Raw genomic sequence first — 24,524 nt, 5'->3', positions numbered from 1 at the left:
GGATTCCCCTTGCATATAATACCTGGCCCACCGAGATAATTTAATCGCACTACTTTCTCCCAATCTTTCGTACGGGCCATTCCCCCCTTTCTCCCCGTCGCCATGTCCGACTCTCGCCCCAGCACCGCTGACGAGAAGGTGACTGTTGTCGACCACCAGGCAGCCACTAAACGTTCTATGTTCTTTTCTCGCAAAAAGTCTACAAAGCACCTCTCCTCAGATGATAAACATGACGAGAAGGGCGATGAAACTACTGCAGAACAACCCGCCGAAGAAAAGAAAGAAGAAATAGTCCCAGTGGGTTTCTTTGCAATGTTTCGGTAAGTGTCCAGTCTATCTTCGTCTGACCCACTGGTAAACCGGAATACGTAGATTCTCTACCAAGTTTGAGATCACCCTTGACATTATCGGTCTCATTGCTGCCGCCGCCGCCGGGGCTGCTCAGGTGCGCGATGGACGCCAACTTGATATATTCAATGCTCATACTTCGCCTTAGCCATTGATGACCTTGCTCTTCGGAAAACTAACTCAGGATTTTATCAACTTTGAGCAAGTCGTGCAGGATCCAAGCCGGCAGGACCAGATTCCTGCTGCTCTTGATTCGTTCCGCACCTCCGCTGCTTTAAACGCTAGCTATCTATGCTATATCGGTATGTGTCTCATATTCGTCCAATAATTTGCCCTATTCATTATCTTCGTTCAGGTCTCGGAATATTTGTTTGCACTTTTATTTACATGTATACTTGGGTTTACACCGGCGAAGTCAATGCTAAGAGGATCCGCGAACGCTATCTGACAGCCGTGTTGCGGCAGGATATTCAATATTTTGACACGGTTGGAGCTGGAGAAGTTGCCACGCGTATTCAGACCGACACCCGTACGTCGCCCAGTCTAGGGATCTACTCGGCGCTACAGATTAACCATTTCACATAGATCTTGTACAACAAGGAATTTCAGAAAAAGTGGCGTTAGTCGTCAATTTTCTCGGTGCATTCGTCTGTGGTTTCGCTCTTGCCTATGCGAGGTCCTGGCGTCTTGCACTGGCTTTGTCTTCGATCCTGCCATGTATCGCGATCACGGGTGGAGTCATGAACAAGTTCATCTCTACCTATATGCAGTATGTCATTTTGGTTATATTCTTTGCATGTTCTCATCTTGCCGTTCAGGTTGTCCCTCAAGCACGTTGCTGAGGGTGGTAATCTCGCCGAAGAAGTGATTTCTACCGTCCGTACCGCACAAGCATTCGGTTCTCAGGCTGTCCTTGCTAAGCTTTATGATGAATCTATCAACAAATCCCTTCAAGTCGACATGAAAGCCGCGGTTTGGCATGGATCTGGATTAGGTGTTTTCTTTTTCGTAATCTATGCTGCTTACGCCCTTGGTTTGTTCGTTCCCTTCTCCATTTGACTCACGGCTAACGATCTCTAGCTTTCTCTTTCGGTACAACCCTCATTAATCAGGGTCACGGTGGGTTTTTAAATGCGATTAATGTGGCGTTCTTTATCTGACTCGGTTTTCAGCTAATCCTGGCATCGTCATCAACGTTTTCTTTGCTATCCTTATCGGCTCTTTCTCTCTTGCTCTCCTCGCTCCTGAAATGCAAGGTATGTTTATGAGATCCAGTTCCGTATTCGGTGTTTCTGATTTGTGTACTCTTAGCTGTCACACATGGTCGTGGGGCTGCCGCCAAACTATTTGCCACTATCGATCGCATCCCGGATATTGATTCTGCGGACCCTGGTGGCCTTCAACCCGAACAAGTTCAGGGCGAGATACGTCTCGAAGACATTCATTTCACATATCCTTCCCGTCCCAACGTCCCGATTGTCAAAGGCCTCAATCTCACTTTCAGGGCCGGAAAAACTGCAGCCCTCGTCGGTGCTTCTGGCTCTGGTAAATCAACTGTCATCAGTCTTGTTGAACGTTTCTATGATCCAACTTCGGGGACTGTCAAGCTTGACGGTGTCAATCTCAAAGAACTGAACTTGAAATGGTTGCGCTCACAGATCGGTCTGGTGTCTCAAGAGCCAACGCTTTTCGCTACCTCAATCAAAGGCAACGTCGCACATGGTCTCATCGGCACAAAGTATGAGCATGCTTCTGAAGAGGAGAAATTTGCCTTGATCAAAGAGGCCTGTGTCAAAGCCAATGCCGACAGCTTCATCAGCAAACTACCTGAAGGTTACAATACAATGGTTGGTGAACGTGGATTTTTGCTGTCTGGTGGACAGAAACAGCGTGTTGCCATTGCCCGTGCCATTGTTTCAGACCCTATGATCCTTCTTCTCGATGAGGCCACGAGTGCTCTAGATACTCGATCAGAAGGTGTTGTCCAAGATGCTCTCGACAAAGCCTCTGCCGGTGAGTCATCTGCTCGATTTTTGTAAAACAGCGTACTGACACGGTCATTAGGTCGTACCACAATCACTATCGCTCATCGTCTATCTACAATCAAGGATGCAGATGTCATATATGTTATGGGTGACGGGCTGGTCTTGGAAAGCGGTTCTCACGATGAACTACTCGCCGCTAGCGGTGCATATTCTACGCTTGTGCAGGCTCAGAAGCTTCGCGAGGGTAAACAGCACTCAGGCAATGTTGGCGACGAGGACGACAGCGACCCAAGTGAAGATGCTAAAGAAGATCTTGAAAAAATGATTCGCGAAGAAATTCCTCTTGGTCGCAGAAACACCAACCGATCTCTAGCCAGTGAAATTCTGGAACAGAAACGTGTTGCAAACGCACAACTCGAAACTAAGACAAACTATAATATGGCGTACTTGTTCTATCGTATGGGTCTTTTAATGAGGGATTATCAGTGGCACTACTTAGTAGGTGTCCTCGCTGCGACGTGTGAGTTTGATTCATTTATCTATGAATTCGTCTTCTGACCAACTACGTTCAGTGACCGGAATGGTTTATCCTGCATTCGGCATCGTCTTCGCCAAGGGTATCGAAGGTTTCTCTCAAGACGACCCGAAAGTTCGACGTTTTCAGGGAGATCGGAATGCTCTTTGGTAAGTCTTCTTTCACCTCCGTTGCATAGAGAAAATCTCATGGTTTTTGACGTAAGGTTGTTCATCATTGCCATCATTTCAACGTTTGCAATCGCCGCGCAGAATTATCTCTTTGCTTACTGTGCGGCCGCTTTAACTGCCAAGCTTAGGATGTTCTCTTTCCGCGCCATTCTTCGTCAAGATATCGAGTTCTTTGATCGAGATGAGCATAGTGTAAGCTATTTTCTGGATTATTCCGCCGTTGCTGATGCGAGTGTTTCCAGACTGGTGCATTGACTTCCGATTTGAGCGATAACCCTCAGAAAGTCAACGGCCTCGCTGGTGTTACTCTTGGAGCGTACGTCGATTTCCTCTAGAACTGTAAAATATTCTAACTTCAGATAATCAGTATCGTTCAATCCATTGCCACCATCATATCCGGTCTCATCCTCGGTCTTGTTTTCATCTGGAAATTGGCTCTCGTCGCGATGGCGTGCACGCCTCTTCTTATCTCAACAGGATATATTCGCCTTGTATGTCTTCAATTTGAAATATTAGCAGTTATATTAACGAATGTTCGCAGCGCGTCGTTGTTCTTAAAGATCAAGCCAACAAGAAATCTCATGAAGAATCCGCTCAATTGGCCTGCGAAGCCGCAGGGTCTATCCGAACTGTTGCTTCACTCACTCGCGAGGAGGATTGCGCGAAATTGTACAGCGAGAGTTTGGAAACTCCTCTCAGGCGTTCAAATCGTAATGCGATCTGGAGTAATTTGCTCTATGCCTTTTCACAAGCTATCTCCTTCTTCGTCATCGCTTTGATCTTCTGGTATGGAGCGAAATTGGTTTCTAACCGAGAATACAACACTACTCAGTTCTTCGTTGGCCTTATAGTATGTTATCTGGCCTCTTCTCTAAATAAGAACAAAACACTGAATTTTTCTGCAGAGTTCCACCTTTGGTGCCATTCAAGCAGGAAACGTATTCTCTTTCGTGCCGGATATGTCTTCTGCGAAGGGTGCAGCGAGCGATATTATCAAACTTATGGACTCGTTGCCAGAGATCGATGCCGAGTCACCTGAAGGCAATGTTCTCGATGATTCCAAGGTCCAGGGCCATATCAAGCTTGAGAATATCCACTTCCGGTATCCAACGAGACCAGATGTCCGCGTGTTGCGGGATCTCAGCTTGGAAGTCGAACCTGGAACATATATCGCTTTGGTTGGTGCTAGTGGATGCGGGAAGAGTACTGTGTAAGTTTTTCCCCCGGAAATCTGTATCGATAGTTGCGCTAAAACTCTTGGCAGCATTCAAATGATTGAAAGGTTTTATGATCCGCTTGCTGGAGAGATTTATGTACGTGATACCGCATATATTTTCGACGGGATAGTTGACTGAATGATTTTTTAGCTGGACGGTCAAAAGGTTTCGGAGCTCAATATCCAATCGTACCGGAAGCAGATCGCTCTTGTGTCTCAGGAACCCACGCTGTATGCCGGCACCGTCCGCTTCAATATCCTTCTTGGTGCTGTGAAGCCTGCCGAGGAGGTGACACAGGAAGAGATCGAACAAGCTTGCCGTGACGCGAACATCCTAGATTTCATTCAATCCCTACCCGAGTAAGTTGTTGAAACACTTGAAACCCTGATACCTTCGTTGACAAGCGCATTAATTTAGTGGCTTTGACACCGAGGTCGGTGGTAAAGGGTCGCAGCTTTCCGGTGGCCAGAAACGTGAGTGTCCGTGCGATATTACGAATTATGCCTAAACTAACGTCCTTGGATTGTTCACAGAGCGTATTGCGATCGCGCGTGCACTTTTACGGAACCCTAAAGTGTTACTGCTGGATGAGGTGAGGCTCGTTCCTGATAAATCGATTGGCGTGTTCTGATCGAGATCTGGTTGTCTAGGCCACGTCTGCTCTTGACTCGAATTCAGAAAAAGTCGTGCAAGCTGCATTAGACCAAGCTGCAAAGGGCAGGACGACGATTGCTATTGCACACAGACTGTCTACTATTCAAAACGCTGACCGAATGTACGTTTCTTTTCCTCTATTCAATATCGAGGCGAGTTTGCTTATTGCTGCCCCCCTTTCCATCAGCTACTTCATTAAGGAGGGACGTGTAAGCGAGTCCGGAACACACGATCAACTGCTAACGCAACGTGGTGATTACTTTGAATACGTGCAACTACAAGCGCTCAGCACGAATGAGTAAAGAAGCCTTAATAATGCTCATGATGGACGGGGATGGATGATACCGCATTAGTTTAAAGCTTTTTAATTCTGCTTTTCTGTTTTTCATTTGATTTCGCTGACTTATTCGCTTTTCTTTCGTTCTGCTATCGACGGCTTTTGCACTGCATATTTGATTTATCACACACGATGGGCTAACGTACAATGAGTTTCATACACTCCTTTTTTCAATAACTTAATTAGATAGGACACGCATAGTACACGAGGCAAATAAAGGTTGTTTCTACGCAAATAGCGCGAGCCTTAAGAGGAACGTGAGGGGTGAAGAAGTGACTGCGACGACCTTTTGCGCAAACTACGATGCCCATTCGAACGACCCCGGGGGAAGGAGCGATGAAGACAGTTGCATTCAGTTCCCACGGTGGCAGCGTCGTTTCAGACCACGTGGCCAACACACGACAAACGAATCTCTCCAACCACCCCCATCGTCCCCTCCACAAAATGTCTGTCTCCCTCACTCCGAGCCGTAGCCTGGGCTTTCGGCGTATGTCGTCCTTTGCTGTTCTCTTTCTCCTCCTGACTTTCCACAGGCCCCCTTACCCATGTCGTCAAACGCTCTCTCACCATTTCAAATCAAAATAATGTGCCGGTCGCTTTCAAGGTCAAAACTACAGCCCCAAAGGTATCCCGGCCTCCACCAACGAGACGCGACTTTCTATTGACCGCTTCGTAGCTCTATTGCGTGCGACCGAACTCTGGGCGAGTCGAACCTGGGGAAGCCGTCGATGTCTCTGGTAGGTGCTGCGGTCATGAAACCCGACACCAGACACATTTATATATTCTGAAACAGTCATGCTCCAGCCCCTCAGAGAAGAGCCTCCTTTGAACTCGAAATGTAAGGACAAGTTTCTCGTTCAGAGTACTTTGATTACACCGGAAAGAGAGACAATGGCGTTGCATGATCTTGTGAGTCTCAATTTGTATTTACTTTGTTATCCTCTTGGTTTCTGAATGATTATTTAGTGGCAGGCTTCTGATATGGGTGATGACGGTGTCGTTCACCAACAGAAACTGCGAGTGGTGTACCTCCCGGCAGAGGAAGGAACGTTTGATGAGGAGGAAGAGAATTATCTGCCCGTGGCAGAACCGCCTGGTGCTCAAGACTACGTGAGTTCTTGCCGGTCTTGCGTCAATCTCTCAGTGGCTCATATACTTGACAGCAAAACACAGTAGAGACTCTTAGACCCCACAACGGAAATGCTCATCATGGACTTCCAGACTTTAGTCTTCCCCCAGTTCCCCCAGTCCCAGTTCATCCTGTCCCAGTTCATCCAGTCGCTGCTCCTCCCACGAACCAGGACTCTAGGCCTCCGCCCTCAACACTCAGGCCGGAGGATTCTGTGTCGCGCGAGCATTCGCATGACTATCCTGACGAGGAGCACCTTGACACTGAAGTTCCTATCATAGTATCTACGGTCCCAATGTCACCATCACCTCGTCTCTCCCACCGCGAACACGAACACGAGGAAACCCAACACATCTTTGAATCACCTAGAGCGCCGATGGTTCAACCTCCTCCTTCGACAACTGAAACCGTATATGTTGAAAACCCCTTGAACGAAGAGCTCCTTGCCAAATACAAAGAAGCGCAGGCAGAAATAGACCAACTGCGCAACACCATTGCTACCATGTCTGTTGCACCCACTTCAGAAATTCGCAGTAGACGGAGTCGGAAACATTCCGACGCTGCTAGTACTGCGGACACTGATGTACAAACCGTTGTCGATGATCGCCATTATCACCACCAGCAGGATGGTGTGCCACTGCAAATCGTCGTCATCGTTGCTCTTGGAGTATTTATCACAACCTATCTTTTCTTTTGATATTGCTTTAGACTCTGCCTGTAACTAGTTTATATCCATTTCCCCTTGTCATCGGTCTCTTGCTTTCAATTTATGCTCTTCCCCCCCGACTCTATTATCCTTCGCTATAGTCTTTTTTCTTCCGAGAGGCTTATTCTCATGCACTTTACGCCCACGAGTGTGTTAAAAACTACCCTGTCCCCCTCGTCTGTGTTGTAGGTCGAGGGTAAAGATATATTTTATATTTCCTACAACGAGTCGCTCTTTCTCGAACGTTTTGCTGCTGCTGTATATTTTCTTTGTGTCTCTTGGCTGCTATTGAAGTAAGGCGATATTTTATATATTTAGTTGGAGTTGGAGTATTACTTCTTTATCAGCCACCTAATCGATGTTGTATGGCCTCGGCCAGAAGCTGGTGGACATGTTGTGTTGGATGGCCGCTATCTACACGAGGTTCAAGAACTGGACATGTGCAATGATGTGTCAGGCAGGAACTTACCATACCAGAAATAGCCACTCGGGTCAACACATGTACAGAACCTGCAAATTCCGCGGTGAGGAAAACGTTAAAAGTCGAAAAAGGTATGGCATCCGTTTATTTCTGTATTTAACATACCCTGTGACATTCTGGAATCCATATTTCTCTGGATGGTCAAGGATTCGATTGAACCAGGTATGAGTGTCGAAAGTGATAACAACGTTATCTATAATAAATATCAATATCACCGAGTGATCTTCAACTGCGGATGTGAATGAATGAGGAGTACTGTACCTGGATGCGTTTTGGTGAATTGATGGATATGATCGACAAGAATGCTGTTGAAGAGTTGTATGTGATCTTTTAATAGTCCAGGGTTTCCTGAAGATCCTGGAGACCTTTCTCCTGGTGGGACGTTGAGGAAAAGATGGGCTTTGAGACCATGCCTGGATGCTAGGTCCTATGAAAATGGTTAGAGGCCCATATGTTAGACGTGTGGTAAGGAGGAACTTGACTTGCAACAGCTTTAAAGTAGGATTGCATCTCTATTTCCCAAAATGCTGTAAAATCAGTGATCTGCGTGTAAGTGACATTTGGTTCAACAACCTTGTCTATGGAAAAAAAGGCGAATTGACGAACGGAGGTATTGTGATTAGAATCACCAGTGTCATTGATCCCGATCCACCAGCTTGTTAAAGTCTCGTTTTCGGGGTGAGGTATAACGGTCGATGCGAACTCTAGCCATTGAGTAACTTGGTCGACTAATGGAATGGTGAAGTCATGATGTAGGGGAAGTCTAAGGCCAGAATGTCAGGAAGATGTGTGTGGGTGTCATGTCAAAACTTACATATCCCCGTCGATGTCTGCGCCTGCAAATGCGAAATTCCAAAGTTGTTTAGGGCAATTGAAGGGACTGCCTTGAAAACATCCTGTGAGGAATTCGAGCTTGTATATATACATAAGTTTTTGTTTTTGAGATTGATACAACGACGATTAGCTTACCCAGTTGGATCCTTCCGAGCTCGTCTGATCAGTTCTAATTTTCAGCTACTTGGAACACCTTGCGTCACAAAATTGAATAGAGTTTACATTACGAGGTACAATCTCATTTGTGAGAAGCTCTTGTGGAGTAAACGCGAAATCCAGCTTGTCACCGATGAAACTGTAGAATGACATCTTTTCTTTTAGCAATTATGAGTTCGAGAGAAAGTTTGCGATGAACGCGCCTGAAGTTTGCATGACCTCGTGTACCTTGTACGAACGAATATGAATCACCAAAGGCATAGACATATTTGATATTGTCCCATGAGAAGTGACGAGCTACGGAAACAGGGATGAAAATTAGCGTAACAAACGCCAGTGCAAACAATGGCAGTATCATTTTCGAGGGTGCACAGTTGGACAAGGTAAATTGCATGGGTTAATTTATAAGTTCGTACTTCGAGTTGGCGGGCCGGACTCGAGCAACAAGTGGTCTTGCCGGTATTGTATCATCTGATGAAGATTCGATTCCATAGATTGGATTACAAGAGCCAATGGATACGTTGATTCGTTGATTCGTTGAAGCAGTGATACTATTATTAGTAACGAGGCTTTCTCAGACATTCTCACGGTAACTACTAATTCTGGCGACTTTAATTAGGTACAACTCCTTCCAACTCACAAGAAATTTAGACTTGGACTGTCACTTGAAGGCACCACAGGCGGTCCTATTAAGAGGCCGGGAACCCTTTCATTTTGAAGAGACATATCCCGTGTTGACAAGGTGCTTTTGCGTCTGGCAATGGTGACATTTCTATTCGTGAGTGATTCATGTGCCATGCTAGTCTTGGTACGACGAGTCCTGATGACGTTCAGATCAGGCATGGTGAATCAACAGACAACACGGTTGGTCTTACGACTATAAACTGAACATAGGTTGAAGACCATTGCAGCGTGCACTATGGGCTGGGTGGAGAGATTCACCTTTGACAAACCATGGTATGCCGACTGAGTAGTAGCAAAATGTAAAGATGTTCTGAGAGCTGACTTTTACCCAGGCATGAACGTAAGTTTTACGCGCAAACAAATTCAGCCTATTATGCTCAAATGTATTCAAGCAAGCGAAAGCGTTAGGCGCTGCGTTTGTGCCAATACATTTCAAGGCGATCCACTGTTCAGACCTGAAACGTGCATTCATGACCGCTCAAGCAATACAAGATGCGCAAACGATTCCTAAGCCTCCACTTTATTCTTCTATACTTCTACGTGAACAACATTATGGTTCTGCGGAGGGAAAGGGATGGCATAGCGCACGAAATCCGAAGCTGGCGCTAGAAGACCACTTTGAAATAAATTCATACCCGGCTTTACATGGACGATCGGAGCGATTTCCCGGAGGCGAAAGTCTTGACGATTTAGCGGAACGGGCTGAAAGGGTGATCGACGAGATCCTAACACCATACATAGTGCGGGAAGACCATGAAGAAACCTATGTAGCGGTTGCGAGCCATGGCACGTTTCTGAGTGAACTTATAGCGGCACTGGTGAGGAGGGATGCTAGTTTGAAGGCAACAGTTCAAGCTCGGGATTTTCGTGGAATGAGGAATACTGGGTGGACAAAGGTGGTGGTCGTGAGTAACAATTTTCTCCATAAGTTAGGATATTAACATTGCAGCAGAAGAGAGATGTAAGTCCTGCGGCCGATACCAATACTGTTACCGTTCGGTTTCATGTCGAGGTGGTCCAAATTAATAATTGGGATCATCTCCTCTCCCTGGTCCGTTTTCATACTTTTTTCACCGAGACAAGAATTAACAGAACTGATAGAAGCGTCAAAGGGGTGGGATTGGAAGCTCTGCCTATGATCCAAAGCAAAAGGATATTCGTGGATTTTTCAAGGGACAAATGGGGCGAATGTAAACGCCGAAGGATTTCGTCGCGAGCGACGCGCTTTATGTCTAGTATTAATTAAATCTGGTATTGGCATTAGAACCAAGGCACTTGGTAGATAGCTGTGGAGATGCATACTTGTATATATACACTAGTTAGAACCGTAAGGCAGCAGCTTCTTCAAGGTAATGGTCTGCGTGTGGGTTGAATACGTTGTCTTTGACAAGCGATTCTTGCGAGCCGGAGATTTTGAAACGGCCAAGTGTGAGTGATAGGCCTTGTCCTACACGATGATGATAGGTCAGAATGTGCATGCAGACTCAATGAAATTGCGGACTCGTTTGAAAGAGTTGCCAGAAGCAAGAGATTTCCACCTCTTTTTTGCACCCGAGTGCGATTTGAGTTTGTAGCCTGCTTCCACTGCGGAGGTGGTGGAGAAAAGCCGAGCACCAAGCCCTGTGCGCAGACCCAAGGAGAGAACCCGGCTCAGCAACATTTCGGGTCGGAGGAAGAAGTGTGCAGTCACGTGCGGAGTAGCCAAGATTCTTAATGGGCGCTGCGAGGTTCAGGTTTCCTCTCGACACGTTCACTATACAACTCTTTTCTTCCTTCATGGGTGATCGCGAGCCACCTGCACCAACCCCACAGGACGATGCGGACCGCGTGAGTATTGTACCTCATGCAGCTGCTCTTCGTGCTCATTCTGCAATCCAGATCAGGCTAAAACGTCTTGCCAAACTACAAGCATCACAATCATTAGCACCACCCTCTGAATCTTCGATTAAAGTCGAACCTGCCACTCCGAGCCCTAAGAAAACACCCACACCGACGCATACTCCCAAGCCGACACCAACCAGCGCGCCCGCTGCTTCCCCTACAACAAAGAAACCGCCCGTAGATGTGAAAAAGCAGGCATCAGGATCAGTCATTGTTCCATCCGCTGTAAAGCACAAAACTATACAGAAGTTTGACGCCGCCACCTGGGAGAGCCAGACTATACAGGATATCTTGAAGGTTACACTGAGCGTGAGTGGCTTCATTCATGTGGAAGAGCTTTCATCGTTATATTGCTTCATAGAAAGATGTAGCGGAGGCTAGTGGACATGAAATCGTATGGCTTAAAAGCCTTCAAAACGAATTGATTTCAGATGAAATACGTGAGCTTCTTTGAATGTGGGATTAGGCTGCATCTTGACTTCGTTGTAGCTACAGATGGGCTGAATATGGACCTAATTGATCGTCTCCTTATCGCTCGTTTAGAGCTGAATCCCCAGTCGATGACGTAAAGTGCAAAAGTATACTCGACGATGCTTGGTAGCTGATAGCGATTTTTCTAGCGATGACCTTGACTACCTGCCGGTGCTGGTATCTCTACCCCCCATCACGGTCTTTCAATATCTTGTGGGAAGTTGGAAAAGGCTGAATTCCGCGCGATCAGCTCTCATCAGGAAGGTTAGTCACCCCTTTGACCTATTCATTGCAAACCAAGGAATGTTGATGGCCACGGTTTAGAAATACTCACCACCGGAGACTCAGCAAGCACTAGGGAAGCTCGAAAAGTTGCGCGAACTCCTTATCAGCTATGCAGGATTGACTATTCAAGAGCCCGATATGTTTCCTCAACCTGAAGGGTTAGCACATAGTCAGCGTCATTAGTGCTAATCCATTGACCTAAATTTCAGGCGACCCGTTGGCCCACCTGAGCTCGTTGCTCCACTTCTTTCACTTTCCACTCTTTCAGCACCACTCCTTTCCGGCCCAATCGTTGGCCCGGACACGCTTGATGCCTCAAATATCGAACAATTTGTCCAGGAGCTTGCTCGGAGGTTCCAGGATGAGGAGTTGGAACCTGTACTAGGGCCCGTTGTGAAAGAACTTTTATCCCATGAATGCCTAACCCGTCCCGAGGGGCTGGCAGGGGGTGATGCAGGATGGCGCGGGGTTGTAAGCGGGCTGGAGTTATTGGTGACTATCAAAAGTGTTGCTAGCATGATTACCTGCATGCCGGAATTCAACCCTACAGAAGCAACTGCTCCTACGATCGAAACACTGTCGTTGATGGGACCGCTGTGTCGGCTGGGCGTCTTCGGTAACGAGTGGGTAAGAAAACGCTTCCTTAGTGATTTCCATCTATTCACTGTTGTCTCTAGCCGGCCATTGCGAAGACGTATTTCACTGATACAGATAAGAGAGCACGTCGTGACATGGAATCCGCCTTTGCGAGTCTGAGGGGTACCTTGAAAAGTCTGCAGGTGCGAATGACGCGCGCAATACTTGCATTTTGGCCTAATTACTTTTCCAGTCTTCATTATTTCATATCTTCAATGGGCTTGTCAGATCATCTCCGGAAGCTCGCGAGGCCGTTTTACAGTACTTTGCCCGGGTCATTCTTCTGAATAACAAACGTGCTGGAACTCATGTCAGTCACTATGCTCGTTCTGGGGGTTGTCCAATGGCTAATCATTTAACTCAGGTCGATCCAGCGACGGTTGCTTCGGATAGCTTCATGTTTAATTTACAAAGTGTGCTATACAATTTTGCGAATCCCTTCATTGATGCTACGTATTCGAAAGTCAATTTTTTTCACTTTGATCGCAGGCTGGTGCTAATTACTCGGTATCTCAGATGGATAAAATTGATCCTCTCTTCTATATCCATAGTTCTCGGATTGATCTGAGCGAGGAAACAAGGATCAAATCCACTAGTGAGGAAGCTTCCCAATGGGCCGAGGCGAATAGGAACCCTCGAGGTAGAGAATCTTCTTACTAGTTTGTTCTACTCGATTCTCACCAAATGCACAGCATCTGCACCCAACTTTATCTCGAACATATTTTACCTTTGTATAGCCATGAGTCATTATGGCTATCTTAAATCTATAGATACTCTGAAGGAATTGACGAGACATGTTGATGACTCCCAAAAGCTACTCGACACTGTCACTCAAAATAGATCGTGGGTTGGGGTATGGCGCTTTTTTTCCTTTGATCCCAATGTTACTCACTCAAAACCGCTTCTAGACACCCCAGCAAGCCCGCATGGAAGCGGCAATCGCTGCGAGAAAGGTATTTTCATTGAGTCCCGAGATTTCAAGGAACCCTGACATGTTCTGTAGGTGGAACTGGACAAGTTGCGGTCGCATATGTATGCATTCCATACAGGACTTTTAGATCCTGAGTTCATATTCGCGTCAATCAACTTTACCACCTTTTTATCTACGTGGATAATCAATCAAGTGGACCCCAAAAAATCTCACCCCAAAACGATCATCCAGTTGAGACTCATCTTAACATTAGTCTTGCCTTCATTTAACTCACGTAATGTGATAGACTGCCGTTGCCAGATGAAGTACCCATGGCCTGGCGGATTCTCCCTGAATACATCATTGAAGATGTCGCCGATTTTATGTTGTTTTCATTACAGTGAGCAATTTGCTGTTCAACGCTGTGCCCAAAGATAACACTCTGTAGATATACCCCTGAGAAATGGGAAATGGCAGGAAGAACGGAACTCTTGACTTTTGTTTTGACTTTCCTAACTTCGACGTGGTACATCAAGAACCCATTCCTCAAATCGAAGATTAATGATGTATAGCTTTCGTCCATTATCTTTTCTCCTTTGGATCATCTAATTTGTTCTACCAGGTTTTGTTCTTTGGCACATGGGGTTATGGTCGAGAGCGCAACGGCCTGCTCGGCAACATACTGAATTCGGACAAGTTGGCTTTGACGCATCTTATCCCTGCTCTGACTCACTTCTATATTGGTATGTACACTCGCTTCTGCTGTCAAAACAAGGACATTGATCGTGTTTTCAGAGGTGGAACAGACGGGGGCTAGTTCTCAGTTTTATGATAAATTCAGTGAGCTGGTAGCATATCCATATGGCCTCAATTCCTGACGCCATCTACCAAGATGCCCGTCGTAGTATTGCTCACGTCCTCAAAACAGTCTGGAGCAATCCAGTCCACCGTGCAGCAGTAATACGGGAAGCAGAGTGAGTAATTCCATCATTTGATATTATTGAGCTGATTTTTTCCATTTCAAGTAATGTTGACAAGTTTGTTCGTTTCGTCAATCTCATGATGAACGACGTCACGTATCTTCTCGATGAATCACTGAACGACATCACCCAAATTCATACAATTGAGAATGAAATGTTGGATCAAGCTGCATGGGCTTTACAACCTGTCCGACAACGGGAGGAACGGGAGGGCACATTACGAGGTTTGGAAAGACAAGCCTCAATGTATGCCAGGCTTGGAGCGACAACGGTGGATCTCTTGAAGTTGTTCACCGCGGAGACTAAGGCGCCTTTTATGATGCCCGAAGTTGTCGATCGACTGGCCGCCATGTTGGATTATAATTTGAGTGCTCTGGCGGGACCAAAATGTCAAGAACTCAAGGTCCGCAATCCGGAGAGATTGGGATGGGAACCGAGGAATTTGTTGAGGGATATCATCGACATTTTCTTGAACCTGAGCACCCAGGAAGAGTTTGTCAGGGCCGTAGCCAATGATGGACGAAGTTATAGTAAGGAGTTGTTCGAGCGGGCTGCGAGGATTGCAACTGGGAGAGGTATCAAGACGGAAACAGACATAGCACCATTCAGGATATTCATTCAGAAGACGGAAGAAATGAAGGCTAATATGGAGGCTGACGAAGACATGGGTGATATTCCGGAAGAGTTCTTAGGTAAGTTCCTGTTGCATTTCCGGAAGTATTTAGTGTCTCATCTTAATTTTTTTTTGTCGTAGATCCTCTCATGTTCACTCTGATGCGCGATCCTGTCAGGCTACCATCTTCCAATACAATTGTGGACCGAGCAACGATCAAATCACATCTACTTTCTGATACTAAAGATCCATTCAACCGAGCTCCCTTGTCCATCGAGGAGGTCGTTCCAAGTTCGTTTCTTTGTCTTGGTTTTAGGCAGAGAATCTTTATACTCATTCATATTTTTAGTCCCCGATTTGAAGGAGAGAATTGATGCATTCCTCATTGAGAGACATGATAAAAGAACAGCGGCGAAATTGGAGGCTATGGACACTTCGCCATGATTCTAGTTGTATTATCACCATCCGTATCTGTGTTTTATTTTCCAATTTTGTAACAATATCAAAGGCTGTATATTTTAACGCAGATGCGGGTACAAATATAATGAGAGGCTGGATCCCAATCCCAAGAGATATTTGCCTGGACTCGAGAAGGTCTTGCGTTCCTCGATAATAGAATTGAACGTTCCTCCTTTACTCGGTTGTCCCAAGAGTTTATCTATCTCAACCTCGGCATATCAACTCAATCCCTCATCTGCTATATGAAACGTCCTTGAGCATATGCTGACATGTTCACTCTTGTCCGCCGACAATGCTTATTGTCCAGCTGGTATCAATTAGGTCGAATAGCCTCTTGAGCGCTCTAAGGATACATACATAAATCGGAGGTGTAGCTTGTTTTGGTTCTGCGAAGGTTCAGGAACCAAAGGTGACTGAGTTGTCGGATTTCGAATACCAGATTTTGGGAACTTCGGATCTTTCTTGGAACCTCCACATATACCAGTCCCTTCCGAGTGACCGTTCCAATATCATATTGAACTATATTATACTGGTATCATCGGGGTATGGAATACAGTAATATCCATGATAATCATACTCATCAAACTTTGGACTCTGGTTCCTAAGATGAAGTGAGTATTCTTTGTAGTCATCGTCTTCAGTGTATTCGTATATGAAAACTGCAAAGCGATTCCCTGGGGTCCCAGAAATTAATACTCGAACTGTAGGGTTGCGTTGTTGGAGATATTTGAGGCCGGACATGTATTCATTAAAACTTTCAGGCGATGAGGGCTAAGAGACAAATGTTAGGGAAACCTGATATTACATTGAGCTTTACTCCTCACCATTTCTTTGTACGTTTCAGAGCCTGATTGTGTGGATGAACTTTTCTCCCAAGTATGTGTTGGGTGTTCCCTTGGCCATTCTAAACGATCTGATTGGAGATGGCCCAACCGGATCTCACAAGCAATTCCTCTATTCATGAGCTCTGCCTGATATGTCTAGAACTTAAGGCTTGAGCGACTGATCAAAGTACAGATAAAATCGCGAGATCATAAGCTTACTTTCCAAACATCAAACCATAAGCAAACAAAGATTCTCTGATATATCACTCCGTGACACGCGACAGCAGCGTCTACCCGACGCATTAAGTCAAAAAGTTGTTCCTCGTTATCTTCTTGTGATGCTTCAGCTTGTACAGCGCTGTACATTTCCGACAGTGAATCCAACAAGCTTCCATGTATATAGTAAAGTAGGGCAGCGTCAAATTTGCTGGTCGTATCCACAGATATACTGGCATCGGAACTTGAATGAAATCGCGAAGCAAATTTGGACCATCTATCCTTGTAGCCCGAGCCTGAAATCATAAGCAATTGTGATTAGAACACAGGATAAAGCAACTTACTTGATCCTTGAGGAAATTGTCTCTTGAAATCCAACCATAATTCGAGGCAATACTTATTTATTTGCCTCCATGCATCTTCAGAGGAGATATAAAACTCTTTTGATCGAGTATCATCCTCCAAGAATTCAACAAATGAAGCATGGTGAAACACCAATTGAGAGTAGACATCATCAAGAGGTATGTCGAGTACTGAATATAGATCATTCATCGAGGAGTAAATCTTGCTCAACTCAAGACTGAGAGTTACAGAAAGTGCCTTTGCACTAGCAAGCGTACCGTAAAAAACGAAGATAGTGCCAAGTAGCCGTTGTGTTGTCGGCCACGTTTTGGATGGAATAGAAGTGAGGATCCGTGTGTACATAGCATCCAAGTGAGCAAATGGCTGATCATCAACAGAACTGACCCCGGAGCCATCAATAACCGATAGTACATCTTCGAGACGGGTGACCGGGTCGGCATGTCTTGGATCCCCTATAAATCGAACTGCCACGTCGGCAAATGCGAATAGACCAGATGCAGCATAGGCGAATGTTACAATTTTCATCTCGTCCGGCCAATCCTTTGGAATTATATGTGGAAAGTCTTGTCGGATAGTCTCAAAGCTGCTCCTGAGGTACCGTTCGACATCCTGACAGGCTTCGGGTGAGTCAACCGGAACGTATTCCTCCCAATAGCTGGATATTGTTTGTTTTTGCTTGAAAGTGTTGGAGATATGCGGTTCTGGTCGGCTTGAAATGACCCAGACGAGAGGAACTTCGGGATACTCGAGGACAAAGGTTGTGACCAGACGGATAATCTCCCGCTGCCAGCGCTGTTCATCGAGCTCATCAAGCCCATCCAATAATATGCTCCACGTTTTCCCGCCTGATCCAATCTTCGCCTGCACAAAGGGTTCAACAATGAAGGCCCGGAACTGTTCCTTCATGCCTTTGTTCACCAGTTCGGGATCAGAAGCGAGCTTATCGCTGATAAAGGCGCAGTAAGGTTCGATGTGTACCGCGAGCTGATAAGCGATAGTGATAAAGACAGAGCGAGAATTGTTGCGACCATTTGGCCGAGAAAAGAAGACAGAAGCACCTAGACATTTGGATATGGCGAGAGCCTCCGCGATAGTCTGAACGATGGCCGATTTCCCAACTCCAGCGGGTCCGTAAATCCAGAGGATCAACTCTCGCTTTCTTTCATCGTAGAACCAAGCCATTATCCGCTCATTGATTTTGATTCGGGTACCTGGGTGACATTGTGGGGGAGGATCTCGAGCGGATGAGTCGTGAGCTGCGCCAGGAATGATATGTCTTGAAAGAAGTTCTTTGGCTGAAGGTTTTCCAAGTAAGCTCTAAACACGTTCATGCAGCTCGCGCTCTCACCTTTTGCCTCTCTATCACCTACTACTTGATTAACTATATTTGTATATTTGTCCACCATAGTAGGATTGTTGAAGACCAGATGGTGGGCATGGTTAAAGAAGCCGCTTGACTTATTCATATCAACGTCAAAAGCTGAATGGCGCAATAAACAGTTTATCAGTGCACGCAGCAGAAGAATCTTGTCAAACTCGCCTTCGTGCTCGCTAGTAACAATATCGGGAGTCTCGCTACGTAGGACTCTATTCGCCTTGCTTTGCGCATCTAAACGACATAAGCAAATTATTCAATAATACGACTCGAAAACCTATTACCGGTATTCAAGACATCGTCTCTGGCATTTCGCACTCCTGCCGTGTTCCAGGGGTTTTCAGTAGCTAGCCCTCATATTAGTGAAATATCCCAGCAAATCGTGGCAAGATCGACCTTTAGATGATTCGTCCTGAACAACAATTTTTGGTGCGGCAGTTGTCGTTCCGTCATTTTCACGATCTAGATTGCCATACATGAACGGATTATGCTGACCAGAGCTCGGGTAGAATTTACCAGCAAGCTGGACACTGGACTTCTTTCTTCGACCCAGCAGCCTGGAAATGACCTTTTCTCCTTTCAGTCGTAAATTCATTCTGGGATTTAGCAGCACGTGGCTACAAATAAGAGGCAGCGAAGAGGGATGGGAGAGGGAAAGCCAATCTTACGTAGAGCTGATTTAACATGAGATCATCTCAGTCAGTATCCTTGTAGGGAAACGCCAGCGTAAGTAAGGTTTGATTGGCATGATTATTGTCGAGACCTGAGATGGAAAATTCGTTGCTTTGAAGGTGGAACAGAAGACCAAGTGACGTTCTCGTAATGCCAAAGTGCTGTGCTCTTGCTGTTGCAATCTTTGTGAGTAGCTTGACCGCGAACTTGAGTATGAGCAGTAGAGGCTATTTTCAAAGGCTAGTCTTGATGACCGAACTTACGCCAGCGGCCCGGAGGTGGGAAATTCGGTCCGTCCGCTCTGATTGGCTCTGTCACGGCGTTTAGGGATTTTCTGACACTGACTGGAACATCCGCAACGTCTCAGTCAAAAACATTATTTCTGAGACACAAATGTTTTATCGCTCTTCATCATCTAGCATCAACAGGGATCTTCTTTCCCCACGTAGAAAGAAATGACGTGGCTGTTTAAAAATCGACTAACGCGACAACAAGGCGAATTACTACCCAAGGATGAACAGATCAAAGTCAGCAGCGGGAGTTCTTCGGGTTCTCTTCCTCCTTATGATTTCCGAGGTGAAAGCCTACAACTCGTATTGAAAATGCAAGGGAACCCGAATCAAGTGACATCGATTTCTGCGCGAAGCAAAAATGATGTCAAGTGTGTCGTTGCGTTCCTCGACCACGTATGTCTGCTATGTCTATGAGACATCTTTCTGCCTATCGCTACCTAGGTTCTTCATGACCGAGAGATAATGCCTGGAACAGACAATGACTCGCATGAATTTATCCAATCTCTTCTTACCAGAATCATGACGGCAACAGGTGTTGTACCGGATTTTCATCATTATTTGACACAATTTCGTGGGTATCTCAAACATCACGGGCAAGGGGACCATGAAGAAATTGTATTTCCATCTGAGAAGGGGCGAAAATATCGAGTGCGAAAGGTTCGTGGACGCCTGAACGGTGATGAAGAAGCACTCAAAGTATGTTCTGATATGATAGCCGATGTTGGAAGTATCTGATATAAATACGAATTCCACAGGACCAATTTATCAAAGGTCATGGATTGTTATTCCATCTTTACCATCCGAACGTTGTACCAATCTATGGTACATTTCGTGATGGAACTGATATGTGTTTCGTATCTCCAAGTATTCCGGGATGTAGTCTTCATGAGTATCTCAAGTCGGCATCGCCAGGTTTTGTAGAAAGAAAACTTTTAGTGAGCATCAACACACATATATATGCACCACAATTCATTTTGTCTCATAAAGATATCCGATGTCGTGAATGGGTTGGAGTATTTGCACCGGCATGATATCGTTCATGGTGATCTCAGGCTTGTGCGTTCTCCTTTCCTATTAGTATGCAAGATGTTGATGATCTTCTTAGGACACGATTCTCATTTCAGATGACGGACGCGCTTTGCTTGGTGATTTTGTCGTTGCTAGGATTGAAAATGGTAAAGGGGCAGTAGCCACTGAACCGAATACAAGGCCAATGCGATGGAGGCCCCCGGAATCCTTTGATACTTACAAGTCAAGGTATGGCTGGAAGCCCTCACCTATGGTAGGCGATGTTTGGCAATTCGGTTGTGTTTGTTATACTGTGAGTGTAAAGCCCCCCGTGTCCTTCAGCAGGCATTTGAACTTAATATCTAATCAGATTATCACCAATGAACAACCATTTGAACGGTATTGGACAGATAAACGAGTTAAGCAGGCGCTTCAGGCTAGGGAATTACCAGGAAGGCGTCTTCAGACGGGTGAGAGCTCCCGCTTCTGGGGCATGATAGAGAAGTGCTGGCGATCTTTCGAACGCGAGGGTTCTCTTTCTCCACGACCCTCTTCTGCAGAACAACTAAAAAAGCTCCTTCCTTCCAAATTTCCTTGCCGAATGACGGGAGGCACAACAGTATACGATGATACTGTTTGGAATTATGTCAGGTCCGAAAAGATGGATTTTCCGTTTGACTACCTACATGTCCATGATATCTTGAAGCAGGCGTTCAACCCACCAAGCTTCTAATCGTGGGGGGGTCCTTTATAATTCAACAATAATGTTTGTATGTCGTAGCAATCAATTTCTTTAATAGATGGGAAAAAAGACCAGGGCGTTGATGAGAGCGAATGGATTTAACATGATCTACCCACAGTCTGCAGTCCGTAGCCAGGGGCTCTCGCTGGTCAGGATCTTTTGTCTCTGTGGTTTGGATATCGCTTCATAAGGAACCCCGTTTCCGGTTAACATCCGGTGTCAAGTTCGTCATTATATTAGCTGACAGTAATGCGCACTCCGTTGCCATTGCTGGGCATCGCGGCGCAGCTGCCGTTTTCTACCCCTCCGAAATTTAATCCATACAATACTTTGGATGCGCTGAGCCCAGTAGATCTCGTCAGTACACACCATTGCTCTTACTTCAAAGTCCCTCATCCCTCCCTAGGCTGGCCTTGAGCGTCCTTCTGCAGCACTTCCCAACATTGCAGGTGATCTTGCTTTCGTGACCGTCTCCAAATACGACTTCGAAAAGGAAAAGTGCGCATCATTCGATTCTAAATATCCTGGTGTACGCTCATCACACTCAGGTTTAACCAAACTCTTGTCGTTTTCCCCGTTGAATCTACCTTCACATCTGCAGAAGTTCCGGTATGTCTGGTCTTCACTTGTTCCCAGCCGACCATCTCTTTACAATGCTTCCATAGCTCCCAAAAGGCGGTGAAGCCTTCTGGCTTACTGGTACAACCCTAGCACACGTCGTTGAGGGGGAGAATGACAACCTCGAGCTCTACGCCCTCGAAGTCCGTGGTTCCTACAACAACGCTACAACCTCCGATGGTCCTCTCAAAATATCTTCCAAGGGCACTCTCATTGGTACATTCCCAACCAAGTCTGCATCCAACTTCAAGTACAACCCTCATTCGAGGCATCTGGTCTTCGCGGATAATGTCTACGAAGACTTCGATCTTGATAAGGTGAAAGAGAGGGATAGAGAATGGTCTTCACGTGGAACGTCTGCAATGGTTTATGATTCTACCCCCGTCAGGTTTTGGGATTTCTGGGTCGGCCCTAAGAAAGGCGCCTTGTTTAGCGTTCCACTTTATATGCTTCCAGACCATACTTGGTACATGGGCAGAGAGTTCTTCAGTCCGCTAAAAGAGTCGTCTCACGTAAGTATTCAAGACGCCCTACTATCGTTCACTAATCCTATACCCCTGTACAGCATACACCTGTCGAGCTGGCATCCGACGATTTCGATGTTTCGGCAACCCAAATTATATACACCGCCAAGGACCCCGCGCTTCCTGATGCATGGCATACCCGGCAAAACGTACGTCTAAATCTGTTCGGGAACATGTATGTGTTCTGACATAAGGCTCGATAGATTTACATCGTTGATATCCGTGGCGCGACCAAGTCACGCCAGCTTACTTCAGGCAAACAAGGCTCCACTCACAATCCGGTCTTCAACCACCAAGGTGATAAAGTCGCCTGGATAGAAATCGACGAAGATGGTATAGAAGGCAGCAGAGCCAAGATTGTCATCTATGATCTCAAGGTCAATGTTCGCTACACTCTTACTCAACACTGGGATCGTTCCGTCCAGTCTATCACAGTATGTACACATTGATTTTTACATGTTTCTGATATGACGAATTTGGTAGTTCAACAAGGAGGGCACCTTCATTTACTTCACAGCTGGCGACCACGCCAAAGTCAAAGTTTTCTACCTTCCGGTCCCTCCGACTCCTCCATACTCTACAACCGACCCTATTCTCGACGATTTATATACCAAGCCCACGGAGCTCACTTCTACTGGCTCAGTTACTGGAATCCATACCATGTATACCGGACGTCTCCTCTTCTCACGTTCCTCCCTCACATCCCCTAACGATGCTTATCTGATCCAACATCTTCCTCGGTATCTCTCTGATCTCACCCAACCTTCAGAAGGAGTCGCAAAGAGTTTGAAAGGCGATTTATCTAAGATATCGGGCTTCACGGAGGCGGCTTTGAGAAGAAAATGGTTACATCCTGGGGAGGAGTTTTATTTCACTGGAGCGAATGATAAGAAGATTCATGGATGGGCTTTTAAACCTAGAGGATGGAAAGAGGGTGATAAGAAGAAATGGCCGGTTGTCTTGATGATTCACGGTGGGCCCCAGAGTGCTTGGCTAGATGACTGGTCTACGAGGTGGAACCAAAATGGTGCACATTTTCTTCTGTTAGTTGACAGAAAACACTCATTGTATTTTCTTTCCAGTTTTTACCGGAAAAGGCTATTTCGTCATCTGCATTAATCCAACCGGTAGCACGACCTTTGGTCAAGAACTGACGGACGCAATCACGGAAGATTGGGGAGGCAAACCTTTTGTGGACCTTATCAACGGATGGACTTATGCTTTAGAAAAGTACCCAGAGGTGTGTGCCACTCTTACTCTTAGAGCTGTTTACTGATACTTACCGCTCTATAATTTAGATCGATGCGGACCGCGCTGTGGGGGCTGGCGCTAGCTGGGGCGGATACGCTATCAAGTTAGGTTTTTGCCGTGACGCCTAGCAATCGAACTAATATTCTACTTTCCTATAGTTGGATTCAATCTAACCCTGAATTCGGATTCAACTTTAAGGTAGTGCTTTACACTCATCTGCGTTGCTGGGGGATCTGTATTAATGTCGTTATGGCTATCATTCAAGGCTCTCGTATGTCATGATGGAGTGTTTGATACGAGATATAGCGGGCTCTCGACTGATGTACCTTTTCTCGTGCGTTTTATTTTATGCTCGTCCACGTGGTAAACAAATGTATGAATGCTGTTCTTTTCCTCTCGTTCCATAGTTTAACGGAGAATGGGGTGGCAGGTGAGAAATTTTCTTAGCCTTCGTCGGCCAAGTTAGCTGACACATGTCCGCTAGGCCTTGGGAAGAGAAAAATAAGAAACTTTCGGAGAAGTAAGTTTCTTATATCCGTCATTCTTTATCGGAGATTGACTATACTTTACGCTTATTAGATTTAGCCCGTCAAACTTTGTACATAAATGGTCCACCCCGGAACTTATTATCCACTCGAGCAAGGACTACAGACTTCCCGAGACGGAGGGTATTACCGCTTTTCATGCCTTACAACAGTATGTTTCTGGGCCTTCCTTCTCCCTTTCCTACTTCAACGATAAGGTTCATCTGACTTCCCGCCTTCCCTCTCCCCGATTTAGACTCGGCGTTCCAAGTCGATTAGTTATCTTTCCTGATGAAAATCATTGGATTTTGAACCCTGGAAATAGGTACGTCTTTATATCTGTGCATATTGTGTAGGCTCTGAGGAATTCGTTCGTTCCAATTATGTTGTAGTATTGCATGGCATGATGAGGTATTCCGCTGGATTGATCAGTTTATAGGCGAAAACAGTACCAACGTAGAAGAAATCTGAAACCGTAACTCATTTGAAGTCACCAGATGTACTTTATGTTATCTATGTAGTATCTGATTCTGTCGAACGATCATCGCTCTCGTTCGAAGCACATTGTGGATATCAAAATGTGAACGAAATGAACATGAAAGAATCAACGAAAGAGGAACAATTCTTCATCCTGCTATGGTCC

The 24,524-nt window shown here is 45.8% G+C and overlaps 9 protein-coding genes across 9 annotated transcripts; 6 read left to right on the top strand and 3 right to left on the bottom strand.

Moving 5' to 3' along the window:
• Nucleotides 1-102: 102 nt before the first annotated feature.
• On the top strand, nucleotides 103-5,472 carry AGABI2DRAFT_207384 (hypothetical protein; the record flags this gene model as incomplete). The annotated part of the gene is made up of 22 exons (XM_006462712.1): nucleotides 103-320; nucleotides 373-445; nucleotides 497-650; nucleotides 704-877; nucleotides 934-1,117; nucleotides 1,167-1,381; nucleotides 1,429-1,467; nucleotides 1,521-1,604; nucleotides 1,660-2,361; nucleotides 2,413-2,853; nucleotides 2,906-3,017; nucleotides 3,074-3,230; nucleotides 3,281-3,354; nucleotides 3,406-3,529; nucleotides 3,580-3,888; nucleotides 3,944-4,248; nucleotides 4,303-4,351; nucleotides 4,406-4,614; nucleotides 4,673-4,728; nucleotides 4,789-4,847; nucleotides 4,906-5,030; nucleotides 5,097-5,472. 22 exons carry the CDS (start codon nucleotides 103-105, stop codon nucleotides 5,209-5,211), a joined length of 3,978 nt encoding a protein of 1,325 aa, XP_006462775.1. The 3' UTR covers nucleotides 5,212-5,472.
• A 44-nt stretch (nucleotides 5,473-5,516) lies between these two features.
• Nucleotides 5,517-7,189, top strand: AGABI2DRAFT_137425 (hypothetical protein). Its single transcript, XM_006462711.1, has 6 exons — nucleotides 5,517-5,733; nucleotides 5,780-5,871; nucleotides 5,923-5,983; nucleotides 6,040-6,155; nucleotides 6,213-6,356; nucleotides 6,410-7,189. The coding sequence occupies exons 1-6, from the start codon at nucleotides 5,691-5,693 to the stop codon at nucleotides 7,070-7,072; spliced, it is 1,119 nt and encodes a 372-aa protein (XP_006462774.1). The 5' UTR covers nucleotides 5,517-5,690; the 3' UTR covers nucleotides 7,073-7,189.
• Nucleotides 7,190-7,424: 235 nt separating this feature from the next.
• Nucleotides 7,425-8,705, bottom strand: AGABI2DRAFT_119614 (hypothetical protein; the record flags this gene model as incomplete). The annotated part of the gene is made up of 9 exons (XM_006462710.1): nucleotides 7,425-7,495; nucleotides 7,551-7,591; nucleotides 7,668-7,755; nucleotides 7,824-7,989; nucleotides 8,040-8,105; nucleotides 8,169-8,325; nucleotides 8,377-8,474; nucleotides 8,532-8,555; nucleotides 8,619-8,705. The coding sequence occupies 9 exons, from the start codon at nucleotides 8,703-8,705 to the stop codon at nucleotides 7,425-7,427; spliced, it is 798 nt and encodes a 265-aa protein (XP_006462773.1).
• A 636-nt stretch (nucleotides 8,706-9,341) lies between these two features.
• AGABI2DRAFT_119613 (hypothetical protein) lies at nucleotides 9,342-10,430 on the top strand (the record flags this gene model as incomplete). The annotated part of the gene is made up of 6 exons (XM_006462709.1): nucleotides 9,342-9,416; nucleotides 9,464-9,509; nucleotides 9,569-9,576; nucleotides 9,629-10,141; nucleotides 10,189-10,287; nucleotides 10,338-10,430. The coding sequence occupies 6 exons, from the start codon at nucleotides 9,342-9,344 to the stop codon at nucleotides 10,428-10,430; spliced, it is 834 nt and encodes a 277-aa protein (XP_006462772.1).
• A 121-nt stretch (nucleotides 10,431-10,551) lies between these two features.
• Nucleotides 10,552-10,896, bottom strand: AGABI2DRAFT_72158 (hypothetical protein; the record flags this gene model as incomplete). The annotated part of the gene is made up of 2 exons (XM_006462708.1): nucleotides 10,552-10,683; nucleotides 10,738-10,896. The coding sequence occupies 2 exons, from the start codon at nucleotides 10,894-10,896 to the stop codon at nucleotides 10,552-10,554; spliced, it is 291 nt and encodes a 96-aa protein (XP_006462771.1).
• A 482-nt stretch (nucleotides 10,897-11,378) lies between these two features.
• On the top strand, nucleotides 11,379-15,537 carry AGABI2DRAFT_224380 (hypothetical protein). The gene is made up of 21 exons (XM_006462707.1): nucleotides 11,379-11,430; nucleotides 11,483-11,557; nucleotides 11,607-11,682; nucleotides 11,738-11,852; nucleotides 11,913-12,031; nucleotides 12,083-12,500; nucleotides 12,551-12,652; nucleotides 12,703-12,819; nucleotides 12,874-12,972; nucleotides 13,026-13,149; nucleotides 13,202-13,362; nucleotides 13,418-13,462; nucleotides 13,513-13,670; nucleotides 13,727-13,819; nucleotides 13,868-13,985; nucleotides 14,042-14,162; nucleotides 14,215-14,259; nucleotides 14,312-14,393; nucleotides 14,445-15,091; nucleotides 15,154-15,303; nucleotides 15,362-15,537. The coding sequence occupies exons 3-21, from the start codon at nucleotides 11,624-11,626 to the stop codon at nucleotides 15,454-15,456; spliced, it is 2,868 nt and encodes a 955-aa protein (XP_006462770.1). The 5' UTR covers nucleotides 11,379-11,430; nucleotides 11,483-11,557; nucleotides 11,607-11,623; the 3' UTR covers nucleotides 15,457-15,537.
• A 453-nt stretch (nucleotides 15,538-15,990) lies between these two features.
• Nucleotides 15,991-18,844, bottom strand: AGABI2DRAFT_119611 (hypothetical protein; the record flags this gene model as incomplete). The annotated part of the gene is made up of 7 exons (XM_006462706.1): nucleotides 15,991-16,242; nucleotides 16,296-16,451; nucleotides 16,515-16,807; nucleotides 16,856-18,169; nucleotides 18,223-18,483; nucleotides 18,534-18,596; nucleotides 18,646-18,844. The coding sequence occupies 7 exons, from the start codon at nucleotides 18,842-18,844 to the stop codon at nucleotides 15,991-15,993; spliced, it is 2,538 nt and encodes an 845-aa protein (XP_006462769.1).
• A 532-nt stretch (nucleotides 18,845-19,376) lies between these two features.
• Nucleotides 19,377-20,955, top strand: AGABI2DRAFT_119610 (hypothetical protein; the record flags this gene model as incomplete). Its single annotated transcript, XM_006462705.1, has 6 exons — nucleotides 19,377-19,607; nucleotides 19,656-19,910; nucleotides 19,970-20,149; nucleotides 20,202-20,270; nucleotides 20,320-20,535; nucleotides 20,593-20,955. The coding sequence occupies 6 exons, from the start codon at nucleotides 19,377-19,379 to the stop codon at nucleotides 20,953-20,955; spliced, it is 1,314 nt and encodes a 437-aa protein (XP_006462768.1).
• A 142-nt stretch (nucleotides 20,956-21,097) lies between these two features.
• On the top strand, nucleotides 21,098-24,435 carry AGABI2DRAFT_193868 (hypothetical protein). Its single transcript, XM_006462704.1, has 16 exons — nucleotides 21,098-21,321; nucleotides 21,371-21,462; nucleotides 21,513-21,573; nucleotides 21,630-22,094; nucleotides 22,148-22,255; nucleotides 22,310-22,540; nucleotides 22,590-23,133; nucleotides 23,189-23,346; nucleotides 23,405-23,460; nucleotides 23,516-23,555; nucleotides 23,623-23,691; nucleotides 23,765-23,787; nucleotides 23,842-23,877; nucleotides 23,937-24,053; nucleotides 24,138-24,206; nucleotides 24,274-24,435. Exons 1-16 carry the CDS (start codon nucleotides 21,214-21,216, stop codon nucleotides 24,350-24,352), a joined length of 2,256 nt encoding a protein of 751 aa, XP_006462767.1. The 5' UTR covers nucleotides 21,098-21,213; the 3' UTR covers nucleotides 24,353-24,435.
• Nucleotides 24,436-24,524: the final 89 nt, after the last annotated feature.

This window comes from Agaricus bisporus (assembly GCF_000300575.1).
Source record: "Agaricus bisporus var. bisporus H97 unplaced genomic scaffold AGABI2scaffold_7, whole genome shotgun sequence".
Lineage (NCBI taxonomy): Eukaryota > Fungi > Basidiomycota > Agaricomycetes > Agaricales > Agaricaceae > Agaricus > Agaricus bisporus.
This window is presented reverse-complemented; position numbering and strand designations above follow the sequence as displayed.